The following is a 22,442-nucleotide window of genomic DNA, read 5'->3' on the forward strand; positions in this document are numbered from 1 at the left end:
TCTCGTGATTTATACTAGATTTCCACTAAGCCCATATCTAATAAGGAACAAATTGATTAATAAAGATACATTTCAGATGTACTGATGAGATGATGATATTTTGATAAATATATTTTGCTAGTTTCCCCGGTATTCATCTGTAAACAGCTCTTATTTTAGAACCAGACTGTCTATGTATAAAAATGGAAGACAGGAGAGTACTATACCATAGAGTTTTATTTTCTTTTACTTGTAATAACTTTTTTTTTTTTTCTTCTACAACAGGTCAAATTGACATCGGATAGGTCAAACAAATTAGGCCACGGTTACAGTTTGTCATTGGAGTATCTATTGGTTACACAATTTACTAGAAAAGCAGCCAAATATCCCTCCAATAACACCTGTACTGTCTCAGAAAGAAAGGAGCTATTAGATAAGCAAAGCCAGAGAAAATGACAGGAATGATGCTTGTTTATGTTTGCTCAATCAGAGACGACCTGGGGCTTATTAACTATAAACAAAACCATGTTGAATGAGCACTTCTTTGTAAGAACCAAATTTAAAAGTCTTGAGGAATAAGCATGACAGGCAGGAAAAAAATAAGATGACAAAAATAGCTATGGGAAGGATATGGAATCTAAAGCACCACACCACACCACACCACAACATACACTATATGTCTTCCAGACAAACTCTTGTCTGGAAATAGCACGAGAATTATTATAGCCACTTTTAGTTGTAACAATCAAGATATATACAGATTGCATTCAGTAGAAGTGGATTCGAAACAATGGCACAATGTGTTCTTGGAAATGGCATTTTCCCACATATTAATAATGTGAGTTGGACAAAAGTAATAGACATTCCTAATGCCAATAGGTAAGTCTTTTATAAAAGTTAAATATAAAAGTTAAAGCTGAGAAACAGAAAAAATATATTTACTTGAAAATTTATTATTTGAAGGTAACTAAGGTAAAAGTTTTTAATGATGTTAATGACGATGAGAGGAAAACTACTAAGTTACCAGAAAATTGATGCTTTCAATGTTGTCATTAATTTCAAAGTTCAATTAAGTTCAACCAACTAAAATTTTCAGTCGTTAATAGTCTTCTTTCAGACAACATTATTTGAGATGGATCACTCTACATAACATGTAAATAATTAACACTTATACAGAGAAAATATATAGGTACCAGGAGTAATATTCTAGTTTGGATAATATCAGTGTTAAAAGACCAACACTGGTGTTTCTCTAATTTAAATATTCTCTACAATAACTTTGAAAAACTCCTTCGTAAATCGACAATTTTGGTAGGAGAAGTGAAATGGCAAGGAATAACAAGAATAAAAAAGACAGGAAAAAGGAAAAGAAATGATGAAAAGAAATTCTAATTAAAAATACATGGATGATTAGTTAGGCAAATATTTGATTATTTGCAAATATTTCACACCTTAGAGACTATTTGAAACAATTTTAGTTTTTAGGTTAAAAAAATAAAAAAATCTTTTTAAAGCAGCAAAAAATGCCATTTTACTTGGGGTAATGTTAAGCAGTTAGTCAGGTGAGACACTAAATAGTGCTTGTGTAAAATCATCTACACATTCATATATATAATGAACTTATTGCGTACAATACTCATGGCATACAAAAAAAAAAAGAATTAAAACTTTATATTTATTATATTTTGTATCTGTCACAAGGCTTTTAAATGACTATGGTTAAAGACACAGAGAAGCATTTACAAACATTATTTTCAGAAATATGGAACAAATGAACCCAAAGACAGAGTTTTCGGTGACATGAAAGACGTGCTAACAATAAGTGAAGTGATGAAAGGTGATTTCTGAAGCTGCAATTTATCACGGTCATGTCTACAGACAATGAATAGGAAGTCAGAGACATAAAAAAATTTTAAAAATCAAATTTCTCAGTCTGCCGCTAGACAACAACCACATGTTTTATCATACAATGCTACTCAAGCTAAATGCCGTTCAGATCCAGCAACCATAAAAATTAGTTTAGAAATAATATATCTTCCAAAACTATTTCTTTATGTGATAAATTAATTTTTTCTTATTCATTTCTTCTTAAAAAGTAAAAAAAAAATGTCATAAATACTAACGGATTGAAATGTCACAGTGCAGCCGTAACGTTGAAGCTTTTGTCATTATTATTTTCAAGCAAAAAAAAAAAAAAAAAAAAAAAAAAAAAAACTCGAAAAAAACTCAAAATATCAATTTATAAATTTGATGAGCCCTCTTGATAGCAAGCATTACTTTTTACTTTATTAAATAAATATTGAAAAAAAATAATAATACTAAATATATTTTTTTAAAGTTTTAGATAAATGAAAACCAATTATGAAATAAATGTGTTTATTGATCTGTCTTGTAGTTGGTGCTGTTGTTCAGTTCTACTCTCATAGCAGCAGACTGGGAACAAGCAACACAGCACTTGCAACATACACACACACGCACACACACTCTCAAACAGACTTCAATAGATGCACTTACCCCTTTTCATCGCTATATTAGAAAGGGGGGTTGACAAGGGATGGTGATACACTGGTTATCATAATAAAGAATTAACTCCAGAAATGAAGAATTAAAAAAGAATTTGCTGCCGCAACAAGGCTTCATAGAGAAGAATATGTTGTGAGTCATGAGAGATGGAGAAGCGAGATGAGGGAGCTCAGCGCAAGAATGGCAGCTGAACTGCAGCTGATGTTCTACTCACTTGTGTAGCAGCAGTAGGAGATGACAAAGAAAGCAAAGAAGATTGCAATAGCTGTTGGTGAAGCAGCCAGCTAGTAAAGCTACCAAATCTTGGTCAATAAGCACTAATCAAACTGATAGTGGAATATGCTAGCATATAATGTACTTCCGCTTTCTGTGAGTTGATTCCACTCTTTATTTTACTTCTTTCATTCATTTCCCTATGAAAGAAAATTTTCTTTTGTTTTCATCTCTTTTGTTTGTTTGTTTGTTTGTTTGTATTTTCCTTTTTTTTTTTGTATCTAACAAATGTCAACATTATGGCAGATGAGAAGCTTAGAATTGAAAAGAAAACGAGAAAAAATAGCTAAGACAATAGCAGTCTTTTCAAACTAAATTCCAATAGTTTATTTTAGTTTTCTATGCTGACTATTATAGGTCACAAGAATATAGTTTCTAATAAAAGGCTTGTGCTTTTGTTTTATTTTTAAATAAAATTAATTTTCAAAAAGAAAAAGAAAAAAATCACTTGCATGGTTTTATTGTAAAAGAACAGTAAATCTATGATTATTGCTTAAATGTTTTTTATGAAAGCAGCTTCTGAACAACATGTCACCCGTAACATCAGAACACTACCAAAAGAATTGTTATGTATCATTCATTATCAAAATTATTATTATTATAGAAATAATACTTGTATGGAAAGAAGGAATAATATTTAAGTAACACTGAATTTATTCTCTCTCTCTCTCTCTCTCTCTCTCTCTCTCACACACACACACACACACACACACACACAGGCCTCTAAAATAAACATTGATGGCAATAAATGGAATCTCCATGGATGATAGATAGTATGACTATACATACATAAATATATATAAATATCTATCTATCTATCTATATATATATATATATATATATATATATATGAAAACATCAAAAGATAACTTTCTCAAACAATATGGATTACATAAACAAAACAATTCTATTAATTACTGTCAGGGAAATAAAAATCGGGTAGTTTTAAAATATTACACAAACTTCAGTCAGTAGTTGCTGCTGAAAAACAAAATTAATCACAATATCAGATGTTAACACAGAATTAATAACAGTAAGAATAATCCAAATATCAGCAGCTTCAATAAATATCACAAGCCTAGTTTACGTATGCTTAGCTTTTCTCAAATGAGATGGCATTGTTGTTATTGGTGAATGCTGTTTGGATATAAAGACTGGAAAATGAATAACTAAATTACCGCTTCCCCAGTGTTCATATTGCCTGACAGGCTAACAACAGCCATGTGAAACCATGCAGACATCAAGGCTCTCTCTCTCCAATAACAATTAGAAATTCTAGCTTGATATAAAGAATTAAACATGAAGCTCTTTCTGCCAGTTGGACATGAATGGAACAGTATCGTAAGAGATATTATACTATTAACTAAAAACAATTTAAACCGATGTTACATGCAAAAGATTCTAAACAGTTTGTAACCAGATCAACATAATGAAGAGGAAGAAGATAAGTAAGTTGGCATAGTTTTATCGACTTACCAAGAAGGTCCATTACCTGAATTCGCCATAAGCAACAAACCAATAAGCTAGCCACTGGATCAAAAACTAATCAGACATAAATATCTTAGTGAAAAGATTATGCTTGCCATTCTAGCAAAGCAGTCAAAAATTAAATTAAGCTTCAGAGTAGAGCAAAAAATCTGGCAGAGAACGAGCAAGCTATTTACCATATTAGAAAGTAAGGGGTGAAAGAGTAAACATGCTGTAGTATAATATACGCTGAAAACTATGGATTGAAACTTACTACAAGCAATGAAGTGTTCCCCTGGGCAAGATATATTAAGCTACTTTCCTTCACTCTATCCAGCCAACAATTAAAATATATAGAGCGATAAATTATTGATAACCATATATTCAAGTAAAATGAATAAATTTGCAGGCACATGAAATCTATCTGAAAGACATGATAATGAAGAAAAAAGAAAAAAAAAATTAAATATCACTGACTCCAAAAGGATAAACAAACACTACAAGCATGCCAAGAGAAGCTTAAACTACATGTGTGTATGTGTGTCTGTTTGTCTGTCTATAGATATAAGATCAATACTGTATGTGTGTAGGTCCACATACATATAATCATTTAACATTTTCCATGCTGGCAAGGACTAGACAGTTTGACAGGATCTGGCAAGTAGTCGGTCGGGTGGGAGCAAGCTCCTGTGTCAGTTTTGGCATGGTCTATACAACTGGATACCCTTCTTAACACCAACCACTGTACACAGTGTACTGGGTGCTTTTCTTGCGCCACTGGTACTAGTGAAATTGCCAAGTAACTTTGCAGAGCAGGAAAAGGAACAAGAGAAGCACCCCGCCTACTTGACTAAATGGGGGAATGGGGTATTTGAGAGGTGGGGTGGGGGATGGCTTTATGCCAGGTGTTGAGAGGCCCAAGTACGATAGAGGGACAAGTGCAGATGTCTTGGTATAGAGAAGCTACATAGCTGGGGCATCCATTATTTCTTTATAGGTTGAGACCTACACCTATAAAATTCCCTGTAAAAGCCTAGGCAAAGTTTTTTGGGTTTTTTTTAAATCAAAGACAAGCTGTTACATGTCTCCCAAAGGCACCAATGTCACTTTAAGATGTGGTTATCAAAATATGAAGAGACCAAAAAAGTGCTGCAAATCATCTTGTCCAACTCTAACTATTCCATCAGTCCAGCTCCCCGGGTGCTTAATTCGTTTATCAAACATGAAAGAGTGAAAAGGAAATCTGACTAAGAGAAAGAGAGTGCAGAGAGCCAGAACAGATACTGCAGGGAATATCCTCACACACACACACACACACACAATTTTCTTTATAATTTTAAGAGCAAATAAGTTGTGCAAAAGATGGAAAAAAAAATACCTATTTTCCAATATTTTTGTTATCTCCCTTTATACATCTGGCCCTGCTTTCTCAGCTACCAACCTAATTACAGAACGCATCACTTCTTACCAAACTCTACTGCTTTGGCTCCATGTCTTAATAACCACGATATTGTACCTATTTCCAACTTGGTGATATCATATTTAACCCTTTAGCATTCACATTATTCTGTCGAAAGTAGCACTTATTTATTCGCGTTTTGAATGAATCTTGCATAAGCTTTTAGCATTGTGATTTTGGTAAGATAACTTTATATTCAGAATGATATTGTAGGGTTGGTGAGAGAAGCTTGAACTGGCCAGTTTGAACATAAAACAGGTAGAATATTTGTGCAAGATATGACCAGTTTAAATACTAATGGGTTAAACAGACACTGAGACTACTTTGGGATGAAGTATATCAAGTCTAAAGACCATTACAAATGTGTAAGCTGGCTACAATGCAATGTACTTAACAGCTGCTATTCTGGAGTTTTCTTTTCCAGATATTTAGCAGGTGTTCTAATAAGGAGTTCTTGTGAAGAGGCAATTAATATATCTACTCTTTACTTTTTTACTATTTTACTTGTTACAGTCATTTGACTGCGGCCATGCTGGAGCACCCCCTTTAGTCGAGCAAATCGACCCCAGGACTTATTCTTTGTAAGCCTAGTACTTAATCTATCGGTCTCTTTTTGCCGAACCGCTAAGTTACGGGGACGTAAATACACCAGCATCGGCTGTCAAGCGATGTTGCGGGGGACAAACACACACACACACACACACACACATATATATATATATATACGATGGGCTTCTTTCAGTTTCCGTCTACCAAATCCATTGGAAGAAATGCCACTAAGCATTTTTTTTCCGGCATGGTAATGATTCAGCCAGCTTGTTGCCTTACACACACAATGAAATATTATATGTACATAACAGATGCAGTAAAGTCGGTGATAAAGCTGTCAATACCAAGAAGTTCTAAAGGAAGTTAATGGACAATGACTACCCAGCATCCTTTGCTAAACAACGAAGCTTGGTAATATAATAACCAAAGAAGGTTTACATCAAAGCCAATATTTCACATTTTAAAATGCCACATTTTAATGATAGAATAGAATAACTGCTGCAATTTTGGAGGGAGTGACAGAATATACAGTAAGCACACACTGCAGCTTCTGTGAAAAAATACCCACCTGAGAGACAACCTACATACAGCAACAATGTTTGCATGTTTCTGTCTGCCTCATGAGCATTGTGGACCTTTGTTCATGGGACAACATAATATACCTTAAAATTTGTAATCAACGCAGTTGATCTCTCTCATTGGTTGCACGATTTGCAGGCAGCATATCCACATTAAGAATTGCATTTATACAAAAGCCCCTTCTCTCAAAAAAACATCTGGAAAGATGTCATATGATCACATGATCACAGCTACTGTCGAGGCTACAGAAAGAAATTTTGGAAATCTGAGGATTGTAGAAGTTCTCATTCTATTAACAAAGGACATAATCTAAGCTACGCTGATAATCTGATTTAATACAACCAGCATGCACCATCACACTTCCTCCTCTATAATGTCAGCATTTCAAAAAATAACTGATTGGTTATTATAACTGTGCAGACAATTAGCCCTATTTCCACTTTCTTAACAGATTTTTAAAACCAGAATATTGAAATATATGGAGAAGTGTATGTGTGTGTGTGTGCACGCACACTCCCATCTTAATTTCACGTGCTGATTGTAAACGAACATGTTTGTTTTCAGTCTTTCATCAAAAATATGCCTCGTCACAGGAAGTATTATTCTGCTTGGTAAACAGGTGAGGTTTAGTGACAGGAAGGGCATTCAGCCACAGAAAATCTAACTCAATGAATTCAGTCTGGTCAATGCAAGCATGGGAAAGAGGATGTTAAATGGAATAAAATGGTCGGTATATATATATATATATATATATACCGACCATTTTATTCCCTTAGGGATAATACCAATGTTTTCTTCGAAACATGATGGAAGTATAAAGATTTGAATAACACCTGCATTTAACTCCACTTCTTAATTCATATATATATATATATATATATATATATATATATATATATATATATATATACATACATATGTATATATAGGCTTTTGGTTGACCAATGGTCCACAAGTGAAGTTTAGTGTCTGGAAACTGTGTTGAAACACAGTTTCTGGCTCCCGAACTTGTGCGTATGCGTGTGTGTGCGCACACCCACACAGTTAAAACTTTGAGGGAATCAATCTTACCAATAAAACATGTGCACCGGTTATAGTGGACTCTAGTTTTAACTACTCCATTAAGTTATTGATTGATTAGCCTGTTTGTTTTGTTGGTTGAAAATAATTTCATTTCACATATGTGACCTTCTCCATTGTTTTTGTTGTTTGCATGTTGCTAAGCATTATTTATGCTTTTCTTCTTGGGTTTGTTATTTATTTGAATATTGTTGCTAAGTGTCATTTATTTTGCCAAGCACGTATGTGTGTATGTGTGCTTTTACTAGTAGAATAACCTGTCCAAAGAATAATGATAAATGCTTCAACACACTTTCACATTACAAATTTTGCAAATCAAATATGAAACTGAGAGAGTGATGGAAAGGGGTGGTGTCTTTCACATCTATGGAAACACAACTGCAGATATAAGTCATGTGTTTGTATATATATATAAAACATAGAAAGACACATTCACATACATCCAGACCGATAGTGGTTGTAGATAAAATTAGTGGGGGTGTTGCTTCAGAAAATTTTTGGCCGTTGTTTTAATATTGTGTAAAAGGAAACAAACATATAAAAAGAAAAATTTACACAAAAACTTGATCAGTTCACGCTTTAGCCACTACTGGGTAATGTGTTTAATTCATTCACTGAACATTGCCACAAATTCCCCTTTGCTTTACAAAAATCCCCTCTAAATCACAAAATAAGGTGAGGAAATGTGCCCTATTTTACAAATCCTAGCAGCAACACTGAAGATAGAAGCAGGATAATAATCTAATTCTACACTATATCACATTCACGAACATAGACATGTTTTTAAGCACAACACACGAGGGAGTCATAAAGAAACACTACTTTTCACCCGGCACTGTCGTTCACACAGTGCTCTCTCTCCCTAGTGTGAAGCTTCCTATCTCGGACATGTGAGCATGTGCACAATCAACAGCTAAACACCACATCGCTGGAACTGTGAAACGCACAGTTCTATACAAGGATTTTTGTATTGTTTTTCATAAACTAAGGGATGGCTACTAACATTAAGCTTAAGGATTATATAATGTACAAGTATAAAGAAAGAATTAAAGAAAAAAGAACTCATTATATTGAATGTTATCGATAATATTGAGTGGAAATAGGGGATGCTGCAGTTCTGCAGTTTCTATACACAGGCCGCCACCGATCCAGACATAGATAGATATCAGTGAAATAATTATCATTGTGCAAAGGAATATTATGGCACATTTATAGGATATCAAATAGTGGATAAACAAGTACATTTTACTATCTCTCTGGTCATACTTTAAATAGTTCTGGAATATTCTAGCCTGATATTACAATGGCAGAGTGCATATCTTTTCAAATGGACATGAGTATCACAGATTGCGTGTGTGTGTGTGTGTGTGTGTGTGTGTGTGTGTGTGTGTGTTGAACAAATAGTGGGAAATTAATTTTCTTAGGTTGTTCAATTTTCCTCAGTTGATCAATAGACCAGTTGAGTAAACCTATCAGTAATAAACCTGTAATGACTACTGGAAACAGCTGTAAGCCAAATTTGCTCCAATAGAGATAAAATATGTAATGACCATTATTTTTTAACATGTTTCTTATACAAATGTATGTGTGTATGTGTTAGAAATTAAATATTTTCATTTTCTGATATAGCGATTTAATATTAAATCATGTGAAGTCTTTTAAATACTAAATTCTCTTTGTCTTACACGACATCAATGAATGTGCATACTAAGTGAGTGTGTGTGTGTGTGTGTGTGTGCGCGCGCGCGCATTTTCATATATCTAATCATACACATTGTAAAACATAAACATACATAAATATACTAATATGTCTATATATATAAGAGAAAGCAAAGCTAATATACAAGATGATATATTAAATATATATATATATATATATATATATATATATATATATATATATATATATATATATATATATAATATGTATGTGTGCGTATGTTGATAGGCATATACGCACACACACAAATGTAAAGGTTAAATGGTGACATTTAGAGCAAAGATGAAGAACAATAATATAGAACACACAACTAAGTCAATCAGTAAGTTGCCGACTTTGAAGCAATTCTGATGCACACACAACAACAACAAAAAAGGAAAGAAAAGAGAAAAAAAAGACTTGATTCTAGATAGATTAAAAACCTACATCAGTATACTGAAACATTATCTTTTGATCGAATATAATTCAATGAACGTAACCCAAAGGAAAAGGATCACACAAGATTAGATATGATTTGTCCAGCCAACAAATATATCATCAAGCCAGCATAGAAAACCAATGTTTTCATCAGATGATAATCATAATCATCATGATTATGATGATGATTGTGATGATGGTGGATGCTTTTATATCAGTTTTCCATTCAGGCATGGGTTGGATAGGTTTGTTGTAGTCTAGCATTTGCCACTGTGTCACAGTCCTTTGTCATTTGAAATGCAGAACAGATGAAAACTACCAATCTTTGATGTGGTGTAGGCCATGATTTTTCATAGCTGGATGCTCACATTCACTGTGCATGGACTGGGTTGTTTTATCAAGCCACCAACACTGTATTATGGCCATATCTGAAGAAGCAGAAATCTGGCAAACATAGCCATCAAAAGAAACATAGAGAGTAGAAGATCATGAGGCAAGCAAAGAATGCAATGGACAGACAATTTTTTTTTTTTGTTCTTGGCACTCCGTCGCTTACGACGGCGAGGGTTCCAGTTGATCCGATCAACGGAACAGCCTGCTCGTGAAATTAACGTGCAAGTGGCTGAGCACTCCACAGACACGTGTACCCTTAACGTAGTTCTTGGGGATATTCAGCGTGACACAGTGTGACAAGCCTGACCCTTTGAATTACAGGCACAACAGAAACAGGAAGAAAGAGTGAGAGAAAGTTGTGGTGAAAGAGTACAGCAGGGTTCGTCACCATCCCTTGCCGGAGTCTCGTGGAGCTTTAGGTGTTTTCGCTCAATAAACACTCACAACACCCGGTCTGGGAATCAAAACCGCAATCCTATGACCACGAGTCCACTGCCCTAACCACTGGACAATATCAAGAGCTGGTTGGACGAGAGTGGCAAGGGGATCTGGGGAAATCCCGCTTAACTGAGAAGATTTTCATTGTCATGTCATCAATGCGCTACAAGCATATGATACATAACGATGATGAAGTGATTGAAGAGTCATGAGTTTATATCCAACACCGTGTACTGTGTTGTGACCTGAAGAGGACACTGAATAACAATGCCCCACCCCAAGCCTATTTATTATGCAACAAGTTAGGTAAGAAATCTTGGAGCCGAAGATTGTCACTAACACAAAAGCTAAGCTGTTCTGTTGTTGAGATCTCTAATGAGCATAACTGAGTCAGGTGATCTTCCTATCAACAGCAGCCAATGGGGGAGCCTCTGAACATTTACTCAACCTGCCAGAAATAGCAAGTAAAATTCTTTTAAGTCATATATCAATCCAATTGGACAATGTAATCGTGGGTATGCAAGTAAACAGGATGTTCAAGGTTGAAATACCTTTTGAACAAAAGTCTACCCAGTCAGAGTTGACCTGGTATAAAACAACAACAGCCACTACCTTATAAAAACTTGAGTAGGAATAAGGTAGCTGATATGAAATATATGTACGGTTATGAATTTTGTTGTATGTACTACATGACAGAAGTGTGGGAGTATATGCAGGTAATAATAAAAATAAAAAGTGAGGAGGTAAAGCCTTTCAGGATTTGGTCACAGAATAAACACCTTAATGAGACACACCAGGAAAAAATACATTTGTTGTATTACAAGGGAGAAGTACTGAGGAACAGAATGAAAAGTTTCTCAAGTCAATGACATAGATTTGACAAGTGAAAAAACAAAGAAATGTCAAACTGCAAGAATCATCCAAAACGTCTTGACAGCATCAAGATTGGTAGTTAGATATATTTTCTTGAAAATTCACTATCTATTATTATTATTACCATTATTATCATTATTACAGCTATTATTATTATTATTATTATTATAGCTATTATTATTATTATTATTATTACAACTATTATTATTATTATTATTATTACAACTATTATTATTATTATCATTATTATTATTACAACTATTATTATTATTATCATTATTATTATTACAACTATTATTATTATTATTATTATTATTATTATTATTAAGAAGGCCATGAGCTGGCAGAATCATTAGCACACTGGACGAAATGCTTAGCAGTATTTCACCTATCGCTATGTTCGGAGTTCAAATTGCACCGAGGTTGACTTTACCTTTCATCCTTTTGGAGTCAATAAATTAAGTACCAGTTGAGTACTGGGGTCGATGCAATAGACTATCCCGCTCCCCAAATTTCAGGCCTGGTGCTTATAGTAGAAAGGATTATTATTATTATTATTATTATTATTATTATTATTATTATTATTGGTCAACATGGCCATTCATCTTTTCAGGGTTGATTAAGTACCAGTTTAGCACTGGAGTCAATGAAATAAGCTAACCCTCATCCCCACCAAAAAATTTCAGGTCTTGTTTCTATAGTTCAAAGAATTATTATTATTATTATTATTATTATTATTATTATTATTATTATTATTATTACTGTAAAGGCAGTGAGCTAGCAGACTCTGTAGCATGGCAGATAAAATACTTAGTAGCATTTCATCTGTCTTTGAGTTCTGAGTTTAAATGTCACCAGGGTCAACTTTACCGTTCATCTGTTCAAGGTCAATAAAATAATTACCAGATGGGTGGGGGGAATCAACTTACCCCCTCCCCTGAAATTGTTGGCCTTGTGCCAAAATTTGAAACCATTATCGTTGTTGTTGTTGATGTTGTTATTAAATGTGGCAAACTGACGGAATCATTGCCATACCAGACAAAATGCTTAGCAGCATTTCTTCTGGCTCTTAACATTCTGAGTTCAAATCCTGCTGAGGTCAAATTTATCTATCATTCTTTCAGGATCAATTAAATAAAGTACCAATTAAGTATAAGGGGTCAATCTTACTGACAAATCCACTCCCTTCAAAAATGCTGGCCTTGTGCCTAAAGCAGAAACAATTATTATGTTTATTAGCCTGGTGTTGCCATCCGGTTTCACCAGTCCTCAGTCAAATCGTCCAACCCATGCTAGCATGGAAGGCGGACGTTAAACGAACGAAACGAACGATTGTGGAGTGGAAAAATTAATTGAATACTTTAGGGATAAAAAAACACCTTGCAACAAATTACTGTTTAGCTTCAAACCAACTCAGATCGAACATATCTATAAAAATCAAAATAAGTTCTACTCCTAACCATTCCAGCTCTATTTTTCAGAAATATGTACAACTACTTTATCTGATGTGTTTTTCATTTACTTGAAATAGAAGATATTATTTGAGAAAAGACTTGGCTATTATTTCTAGAAGTAACAACCAGTTGAGTGTCTATGTAGAGACATACTCATTGGTTACATTCAGAAATAGTTCAATTCCAGGAGAGCCAACTTCATGTTACATTTCTATGAAAATTCTACTATTTTCTACTAGAAAATAATTAAGATTTATTACTGAATACTATAAGGCTTCAGTCGGTGGTAGATTTCTGCAAGTACTTTTCAATAGATCTTAATAACATGGGGTCATGTTCCCTGTATTCAGATCTTATTTCCTTTTTGTTACATAGTATAACATCTCTTTCACTCCACAGGTCTGTTATTGCTAGTTCCTAGAGAAGTTGGTTCATTTTCAAACGACTGAATTTCATGTCATCATTGTGTGCTGGATATAGCCGTAAACATAAGTAACGGTTCTGTCTTGCTTGTATGAACACCTCAAGTGCACCTATTGTTTTCTCACCAGTTCTAAAATACTGATTTCTAAGACAGTCATTTAAATCAACCTCTATATTTGACTGGTAGTTATTTTGATCAACTCTCTCTAACAAAAACACTAGTCAAAATCCCATTCAGCACAGTTTGAAATCGGAACATGAAGAGACAATTTCAAACCCCATTGACTTCCTGTTTACTTCTTTCCGTCAAGGCAAAATTCCTGGTGCTATTCCGGGTGGGTTATGGCCCCTGCTGTTTTCTGAGAAAAGCTTTAGTCATCATCATCATCATCATCATCATCATCATCATCACCACCACCACCACAGAGACTTTGAATTCACTTTACCAGAATGAAAAACATAGAGGTTTGTGATGGTGCTCTCGCAAATGTTGAATTACTCACTGCTGATCCCCACATTGCTTTTGACACCATACACATGGCATAAACAACTGGAACAAACTTTTACACACAGCTGGAGTTTTCATTGCTCACCAGTTTTTGCAATGTGTCTGCATACGTGCACACTTGTGTGAGTCAGTGAATGAATAAAGAACCATTTTTGTTTACATGTTATGACAATGGCTTGCTCACCCAAAATATATTACGCTCTGTTTATGTAAAATATTAACACAATCATTTTCTAAGTAATTTTCTAATTTATAGATCAGTGACTAGTTGTCACTTGGAAAACTATATATTTCGAACGGGAATTTGGCAGCGCCACCTCTAGCCAAACAATTATTCTGTGTTGATGAAGAGAAATAACCCAGAAATCATGATACACAGATATTGTTTTGAGCTGAGTTGGGTGCTAGATTCCTTTCGTTGTCGTTTAACGTCCGCTTTCCATGCTAGCATGGGTTGGACAATTTGACTGAGTGTAGTGGATGCTTTTACGTGCCATCGGCACGAAGGCCAGTCAGGCGGTACCTTATTTTAAACTAATCATTTGTCTGAAATTTTCTTTCAATAAAAATAGACTCAAGTTGTGTAACAGAACATATTTTCCCCTCAATTTGGTTCATTATGTCAAAAGTAAAGATATAGTAAAGAGCTATGTACAAATATTGTACGAAAATATAAGGACACAGATCATGTCGTATAGCCAGCTGGAGATGATGTCTCCTGGGGCTAAATTACAGCAACATTTGTCCTAAACCAGGACTGCCATGTTATGTTGGCAAACAATCTTTACTACATAGTACTGTTGCTGAATATCTCACGTTATGATATTTAAAAATAGTAACAATCATTCATGTACACACAGGGCATTTTAACCTACAATACTTGAGAAACTATATGTAACCTTAAAATAAGACCACTGGTTTTGTTTTGTTTTGTTTTTTTTTTTTGTTTTTTTTACCCAGACAGTAAGAACCCGTAAAAGATATTCCAAAGACAAAACACACATAGACACATGTTTATCTATATAGGTCCAAAACCCAAACTGTGTTTCTCATGAAATATAGTATCAAATTACAAGATAACTATATCTGAAGGTCATTCAAAAAAATATAAAAACCCCCCATTTCTTCTAAGAAATACTCCCTTCAGGTCACTTAGCAACTGCATTTCAGTTTACTGTTTTATCAACATTTTATTAGTGAACACTGAACACTCCAAGATGCTCCAGCTTCCACTGGTTTGATGGCTCATCACTTGTGAAATAATTACAAACTAATGTCCTGAGATTTTAGCTGTACAGCAAACTGAACAACAAATGGCTAGAATAAAATTTATGTTACTCCAAAATCCTACGTATCCCATCTTAGCATACCGCTCGCTGACCTTTTATCTTTCCTTTCATACTAACACACAATTCACCAGCTTCATGGAAATATGCCAGTATTTTCTTCTTAAAAGAGAAGAAAGACATCAAAATACAGCTTTATCTTAAATTCATTTTTACATATCTACTCCAAAACACACACACACAAAAAAATTAGATAAAATAAAACCAACCATCCAATTCTAGAAAGGAATAATTTCACTGTTGTAGTACTTTCTTGCACTATGAAAATAAGGAGCGACCAACCATAATTTATAACATCTAAAAAAAATTATCTATTTCTAAGCAACTTTGCATCAAAAGACTGTTATGAAGAACTAAAATTTCTAGTTTGGTTGTACAAATCTTATGCAAATAATGTAAGAAATTTTCTAAAATTATGAACTGTATGTCTTTAGGATAAATGTCTTTAGGACAAATGTCTTTTGGATAAATTTCTTTTGGATAAACTTTTTCAGGATAAATTATGAATTGTATGTCTTTAGGATAAATTTCATTTCATTTGTTTAACTGCACTAAAATGCAGTCAATTCTAAAAATAAAAAAATATTTTTCCTTCTTTAAGAGGAAATATACAAACTAAAGGCAAAATTTGAAAGGAACAAAAGGCAGAAAATTTTCAGTTATCTGAAAGTGGAAAATTACATAAAAGTGGACTTTGGAAACCTGCTTGAACTAGAATTTTCCTAACACCAAAATTCATGCTAAATAAAAATTTTTTAAATTCTGTTTCATCTCTATCCAAATTTTTACATTTCCAACATTTTTTTTTTGTTTTGCCATTTTATATTTATGGGAGAGATGGGTTTTTATTAATGCATTTCCTTTTACAGCTGAATGATACATTCCTTCAATAAACCACTCAGCTGTGAAATACAAATGGAACAGTAGGGGAAAGATAGAGTAGCTATATGCTTTGCCTAAGCCCACAACACATTAAATCTCAACAATGTGGTTAGCAGACCAGCAACATAATTGCACAACAGCCAAGTGAATTTCTAATAAACAACAAAATAGGACCCATATGGTGTTTATCAGAGAAAATACATTAGTTCTACAGGTTGGCCAACTGCCCCTTTTACAACCATATTCTAATGAAATACACTACCTATGTGTTTCGATTAACTTTGAAAATAATCAAGAATTTGGAAGGATTCACTAAAGCAAACGTTTTCATTAAGCTGGTGTTTGAAACTCAACAAAAATGTTCTTACATAAATCATGATGGGAAGTTTTAATTTAAACACAAACACTTTAAAATAGGTGGTTTTGTACTACAGAACTAAGGGTAGTCTCAGAGATGATGGTACCAAAACGGTTAGAAAACAAGACTGATCATTTCTAAGATAAGGGAGTGAATTGAAGCATAAATAATGCATGGTATCCTGAGCCGTTATTTGCCTTATACCATCAGAAAATATGTAAATGGATTGAGCTGTAAAAGTACTTGTTAAGATGTTCAGTATGTACAATCTTGTACACTTACTTAGTGACTGATTCATTAGATCTTTGGCAAGTACAATGAAACTGATGTTTCTCTGAGTGGATCATCATAAGACAGAAACATGTACAGTGTTGCCACTTGTACTTGTCATGAAAATGACACTGATGTAAGTCCTCAACTAAATAATTTTATTTTCATTATTCATCAACATCATCGTTTTAACATCCACTTGACCATGCTTGCATGGGGACAGATGGACTTTACTGAGGCAAATTTTCTATGGCTGGACACTTTCCTGTAGCCAACCCTTATTTTTCTCCAACCAAGATAATATTTCCCCCAAGATCTGACATGTTTTCATAGAATATTGAAAATCTCTTTTACTCTTTTACTTGTTTCAGTCATTTGACTATGGCCATGCTGGAGCACCGCCTTTAGTCGAGCATATCAACCCCAGGACTTATTCTTTGTAAGCCTAGTACTTATTCTATCAGTCTCTTTTGCCGAACCGCTAAGTTATGGGACGTAAACACACTCAGACATATGTAATGCTCATTTATTCACATTCTTTAAAATCAATCATGCATTAATTTGTACCTAAGAGATTTCAATGAAGTTTATTTTTAGGATGACATTGTAAGGTAGGTTTGAGGGGCCAGATCTGATCAGTTTGAACATAAAACAGGTCGGATATTTGAGTCAGATAAAAGAGGTTTCAATGACATATAGTCTGGTTTGCAAAAAAAAAAAAAAAACAATCACAACAGGAAAACTTTTGATCATAAACCTACTCTATCAACAAGAGCCAAGTAAATTATATCAACAAAATAATATTTTTTTTCTAATTACTGAAATAAATGAATAAAATAATTTTTCTTTTTTTAATTACTAAATAAACTTCCAGGTACTGTTGCCTCCTTAGTAAATATGTTTACTACAACTGAGAAAACTACAAAAATATTTATCAGGTTACTAGGTCTGTGATAATACTCTTATCTTTAAAAAAACTTAAATTGTGTCTTGAAAATGTGTTTACGTTGTTTACAAGCAAAGGAAATAAATAACTGGTTAAATAGATAACAAAAAAAAAAATATCCTTGAAAATGTTTTGGCAAAGAAACAAGTTGAATTTGTGTATGTTGCAACAATGCCTCAATTATTCTTTCCTTCAAAGCTTTGCCCACAACCAATAGAAACGTACTATTTCTAAGCTGTCCATTCACTAAGTACTTCAATCTTGTTCATTCATACCATCACATCTTCCTACTATTGCTCTTCATTAGTAAGCGCATTTTTCGTAACCAATCCTTATCTACTTTTCTCCAGGCATGTATGCAGTTTACAGTTCTGCGTTACACGTCAACAGGTTTGCATTAACCAGTAAGGGAGTCCAAGTCAGTTGGGGAAAGGAGCTTCTACAGTTGTTCATTTGCTCAAATGTAGTGGCTAAATCTTGTTCAATAAGCAGTCTACTGTCTTCAAAAATTGTGACCATATGGTTTCATTCCTAAATGCAGTGACAGTAAATATATTCCCCCATTTCACAGCAAATACAGGCTGTTACAATCTTTCAAAACATTAAGTTAGTTTACATGAAATGGTATTTATTACTTCAACATTGTGTTCCTCATTTGTTTTAATATAAATCATACATGGTCTATTTTTTAATAAATATCCCCAATGTCATTGTGCCATAGTGGTTTGGGTATTTGGCTTATGACTGTATGGTCATGAGTTCAATTCCTAGCTGTGCATTGTGTTGTTGAGCAAGACACTTTATTTCACTGACCAATCCCTGGAGTTCATCAACTGCATGTTACAAGTGAAATAATTCTCTAGTAACAGTGCAGTCATTGAAACTTCTTCAAAAACTGTAAATCCAATTTTAGTTAACAACTTTCATTGTATATTCTATTTCATTTGTTACCATGTAAGAGAGAGTGAAAATGTCATAACAAAACGTTATTGAAATTTTAGTTTTGTTTCCATTTTCCTTGTAGCTAGAATGAAATGAGAAAAAAATACTTTTCTTCCACAGTAAAAGACACTATAGATTACATATAACCTTTCCTTTTCAAATAGATACCACCTAAGCAGATTTTACCATTACTGCTCATGACTTTTAAGCACTCTTTAGAAAATTTAGCTGTTTTGACTAAGCGCATTATAACACTGCATGTGATGTATGGCATGTGTACTAATTAAAAAAAAAGAGAGAAAACCAGTAAAATAAAATAAGAATGGAACATTTAGTATCAAATAACACATCAAAGACTCCATAGGGAAGCCAATAGCATTTTCTTTGCAGCACAATATCTCAATGTCTACAGTGATACGGCAGAACCTTTCCACTTCCTTTCTTCAGATGTTGTTGAGTAGATTTTTTAACAATTACAGTTTGAGATTCTAATTACCAATCTAAGTATAGAATTTTAAAAAATATAACTCAATTGATTGTTAGAGATTAACAAAACAGTAAGCTTTTCTTGTACAGAAAATATAAGAGTCAGCTACATGAAGGTTCACTCCTGACATCTCCAGCAATCACTGTCAACAAATTTACAGTTTTTAAGATGTAAAAAAAAAAGCAAATTAGCTGAGTAACTAAATACGATACTGAACTACCATCTTAAACCCAATACAGCTATTTATTTTATTGTGCTTCTGTGCAGGAGATTTTAAGCTGTCAACAAAAAGTACCACAATTTCTTGGTAGAGTGACCTGCATCCAACCCAAGAAGAAATCTGATTCATCAATTCGTTACTATAGAAACTAAAGTGAACCCTTTTATTATTCTAGTGAAATAAAATTCTTTTGTTTCAGTTAATTTTTTTTTAAAAATAAGGAATAACTTTGCCGTTATTAAGCTGCAAAATTTTGTTGAGAGGTTTTGAATTTAGACCACTTCAAAACAGGAAGTTTGTCTTATAGAACCATGGGTAGCTTCAGGTAAATTGGTATTAAAAATGGTTAAACATTAACCCTATGAACTCTGTTGATCTCAAAAAGACTGGTTATGAAAGGAAATAAAAACTGATAGTAAGGTTGAACATTGTCATTGGCAGACTAATGAGCTGAGTAATGTGTCTAAATATGATTTCAAACCCTGCCATTGAACAAAGACATATACCCCAAAATACAAAAATGCTCTTCCTTTTCATTTCTGTGTATGCTATCACTTGAGTGATTAACATAAATGAAGCTATTCATGTTAGAGCTACTTCAATAATTTATATTTACTATTTCAGTATAGGTACAGGCATGACTGTTTGATAAGAAGCTCGCTTCCAAACTACATGGTTTCAGGTTCAGTCCCACAGTGTGGCACTTTGGACAGGCATCTTTTATTATAGGCCTTGAGCTGACCAAAGCCTTGTGAGTAGAATTGGTAGGCATTGAAAGAAGGTGTGTGTGTGTGTGTGTGTGTGTGTGTGTGTGTGTGTGTGTGTGTGTGTGTGTGTGTGTGTGTGTGTGTGTGTGTGTGTGTGTGTCTCTCTCTCTCTCTCTCTCTCTCATCCCCATACTTGGCAATTATTGCCCTTGTAACTTAATGGTTCAGCAAAGCAGGCCCCTAGAATAAGTACAAGACTTTGAAAATAAATACTGGGTTCAATTTGTATGACTAAATCCTTCAAGGCAATGCCCCCAGCAAAGCAGCAGTCAAATGAGTGAGGCAAGTAAAATTATAGAATATAACAGCTGCTAATAATCAAATCATGATTATATGAAAGCAGACAAAAAAAAAAAAGAAAAAGAAAACCCCATGAGCACAACCACAGTAAAAACCAATGTCTAAACGCTTACAACAGAGTGAACTCTACGAAATTCATCCAAGACCTAAGCAGTAGCACTGTTGTTTAGCTCCAGATCAACCCTGATCCCATAACCCCTTGATTAAAAGCATTCCAGCCATGACCTTATCGTTTTTTGGTGGGGTATGCAGAAATATATTACCTCATATTTTTTTCTTTATTTAAGATAGTAGGATATATGAGGGAGATTTGGCTACTACTTCTAGCATGTCAAGTAACCACACAGAGGCTTTCTCGAAACCAAGTGGGGTCTGAGGCCTACCTTCCAAGCTGACCCCTCTCAGGATTGACCAAAAGGTAAACCAACACAAAAACAACTATGTACAAAGCCAATGAGGGAGCCTCTACATATTTACTTGATCTGCTACAAATAACAACCAAATCTCCTTCATACTACATCCTGCCATCTGACACAAAAAAAATACAATACATGGTTTCAGATTCACTGCACATAGGAAAAAGACATCTGAAAAGACAGGATGGTCATAATTAGAACACCTTTGATCAGTCTGCTTGATCAGTACTAATTGCAGTGGGGGTGGACTAAATCACAACTCCTCTCTCTTGAAATGACTTCTAAACATTCTAGACTATAAAAAAAATTGATTTTAAAATTTATGAGGCATTCTAAATGAAGTTAAATAGGGGTGGGCATGTAAGGAATTGACAGATATCATTACCATAAATGTAGAAAAATACATAAGAAAAAAATCAAAAAAATATCTCTTTGCCTATAGGTGCAGGAGTGGCTGTGTGGTAAGTAGCCTGCTTACCAACCACATGGTTCCGGGTTCAGTCCCACTGCGTGGCACTTTGGGCAAGTTTCTTCTACTATAGCCTCAGGCCGACCAAAGCCTTGTGAGTGGATTTGGTAGACGGAAACTGAAAGAAGACCGTCGTATATATGTATATGTATATATATGTGTGTGTTATTTCTTTACTACCCACAAGGGGCTACACAAAGAGAGGACAAACAAGGACAGACAAACGGATTAAGTCGATTACATCGACCCCAGTGCATAACTGGTACTTATTTAATCGACCCCGGAAGGATGAAAAGCAAAGTCGACCTCGGCGGAATTAGAACTCAGAACGTAGCGGCAGACGAAATACCACTAAGCATTTCGCCCGGCGTGCTAACGTTTCTGCCAGCTCACCGCCTTTGATGTATATATATGTGTGTGTGTGTTCGTGTGCCTGTGTTTGTCCCCCCACCCCCCAACATCGCTTGACAACCGATGCTGGCGTGTTTACATCCCCGTAACTTAGCGGTTCGGCAAAAGAGACCGATAGAATAAGTACTACTAGGCTTACAAAGAATAAGTCCTGGGGTGATTTGCTCGACTAAAGGCGGTGCTCCAGCATGGCCGCAGTCAAATGACCGAAACAAGTAAAAAATAAGAATTAAAAAAAAGAGTATGTCTTCGGTGTAACAACATGTAAAGAATGACAATATGTTTAATAAGCATATTAGGTGGATATATGATAAGCATGTATGATTAGCTGTTGCTTTCTTGTTTAGTCGCAGGTCAAGCATGGTTGAACAGGCTGGTGATCAAAGGCATTCCAGTCATGACAATCCTGCCTTTTCAGATGTAGTATAGGTATGTCACAAAGAAAACTACCATTGTATGATAGATTGTGATTTGAATCACATTTAGCTGCTAT

At 34.4% G+C, this 22,442-nt stretch overlaps 1 protein-coding gene across 4 annotated transcripts in view; it reads right to left on the minus strand.

Annotated features, from left to right (window-relative positions):
* Positions 1 to 22,442, minus strand: part of LOC106872032 (uncharacterized) — a 335,806-nt gene that overhangs the window by 175,465 nt on the left and 137,899 nt on the right. Inside the window, exon 1 of one of the 4 annotated variants that reach the window (XM_014918885.3) lies at positions 2,494 to 2,893. The exons of the other annotated variants lie outside the window; for them this stretch is intronic. Coding sequence (XP_014774371.1) covers positions 2,494 to 2,503 — 10 coding nt within the window. The 5' untranslated portion in view covers positions 2,504 to 2,893. Of the gene's footprint in view, positions 1 to 2,493; positions 2,894 to 22,442 lie in introns of those variants that run through there. 4 annotated transcript variants of the gene reach the window in all.

This window comes from Octopus bimaculoides, chromosome 8 (genome assembly GCF_046866305.1).
Source record: "Octopus bimaculoides isolate indiv1 chromosome 8, ASM4686630v1, whole genome shotgun sequence".
NCBI classification, from domain to species: Eukaryota; Metazoa; Mollusca; class Cephalopoda; order Octopoda; family Octopodidae; genus Octopus; species Octopus bimaculoides.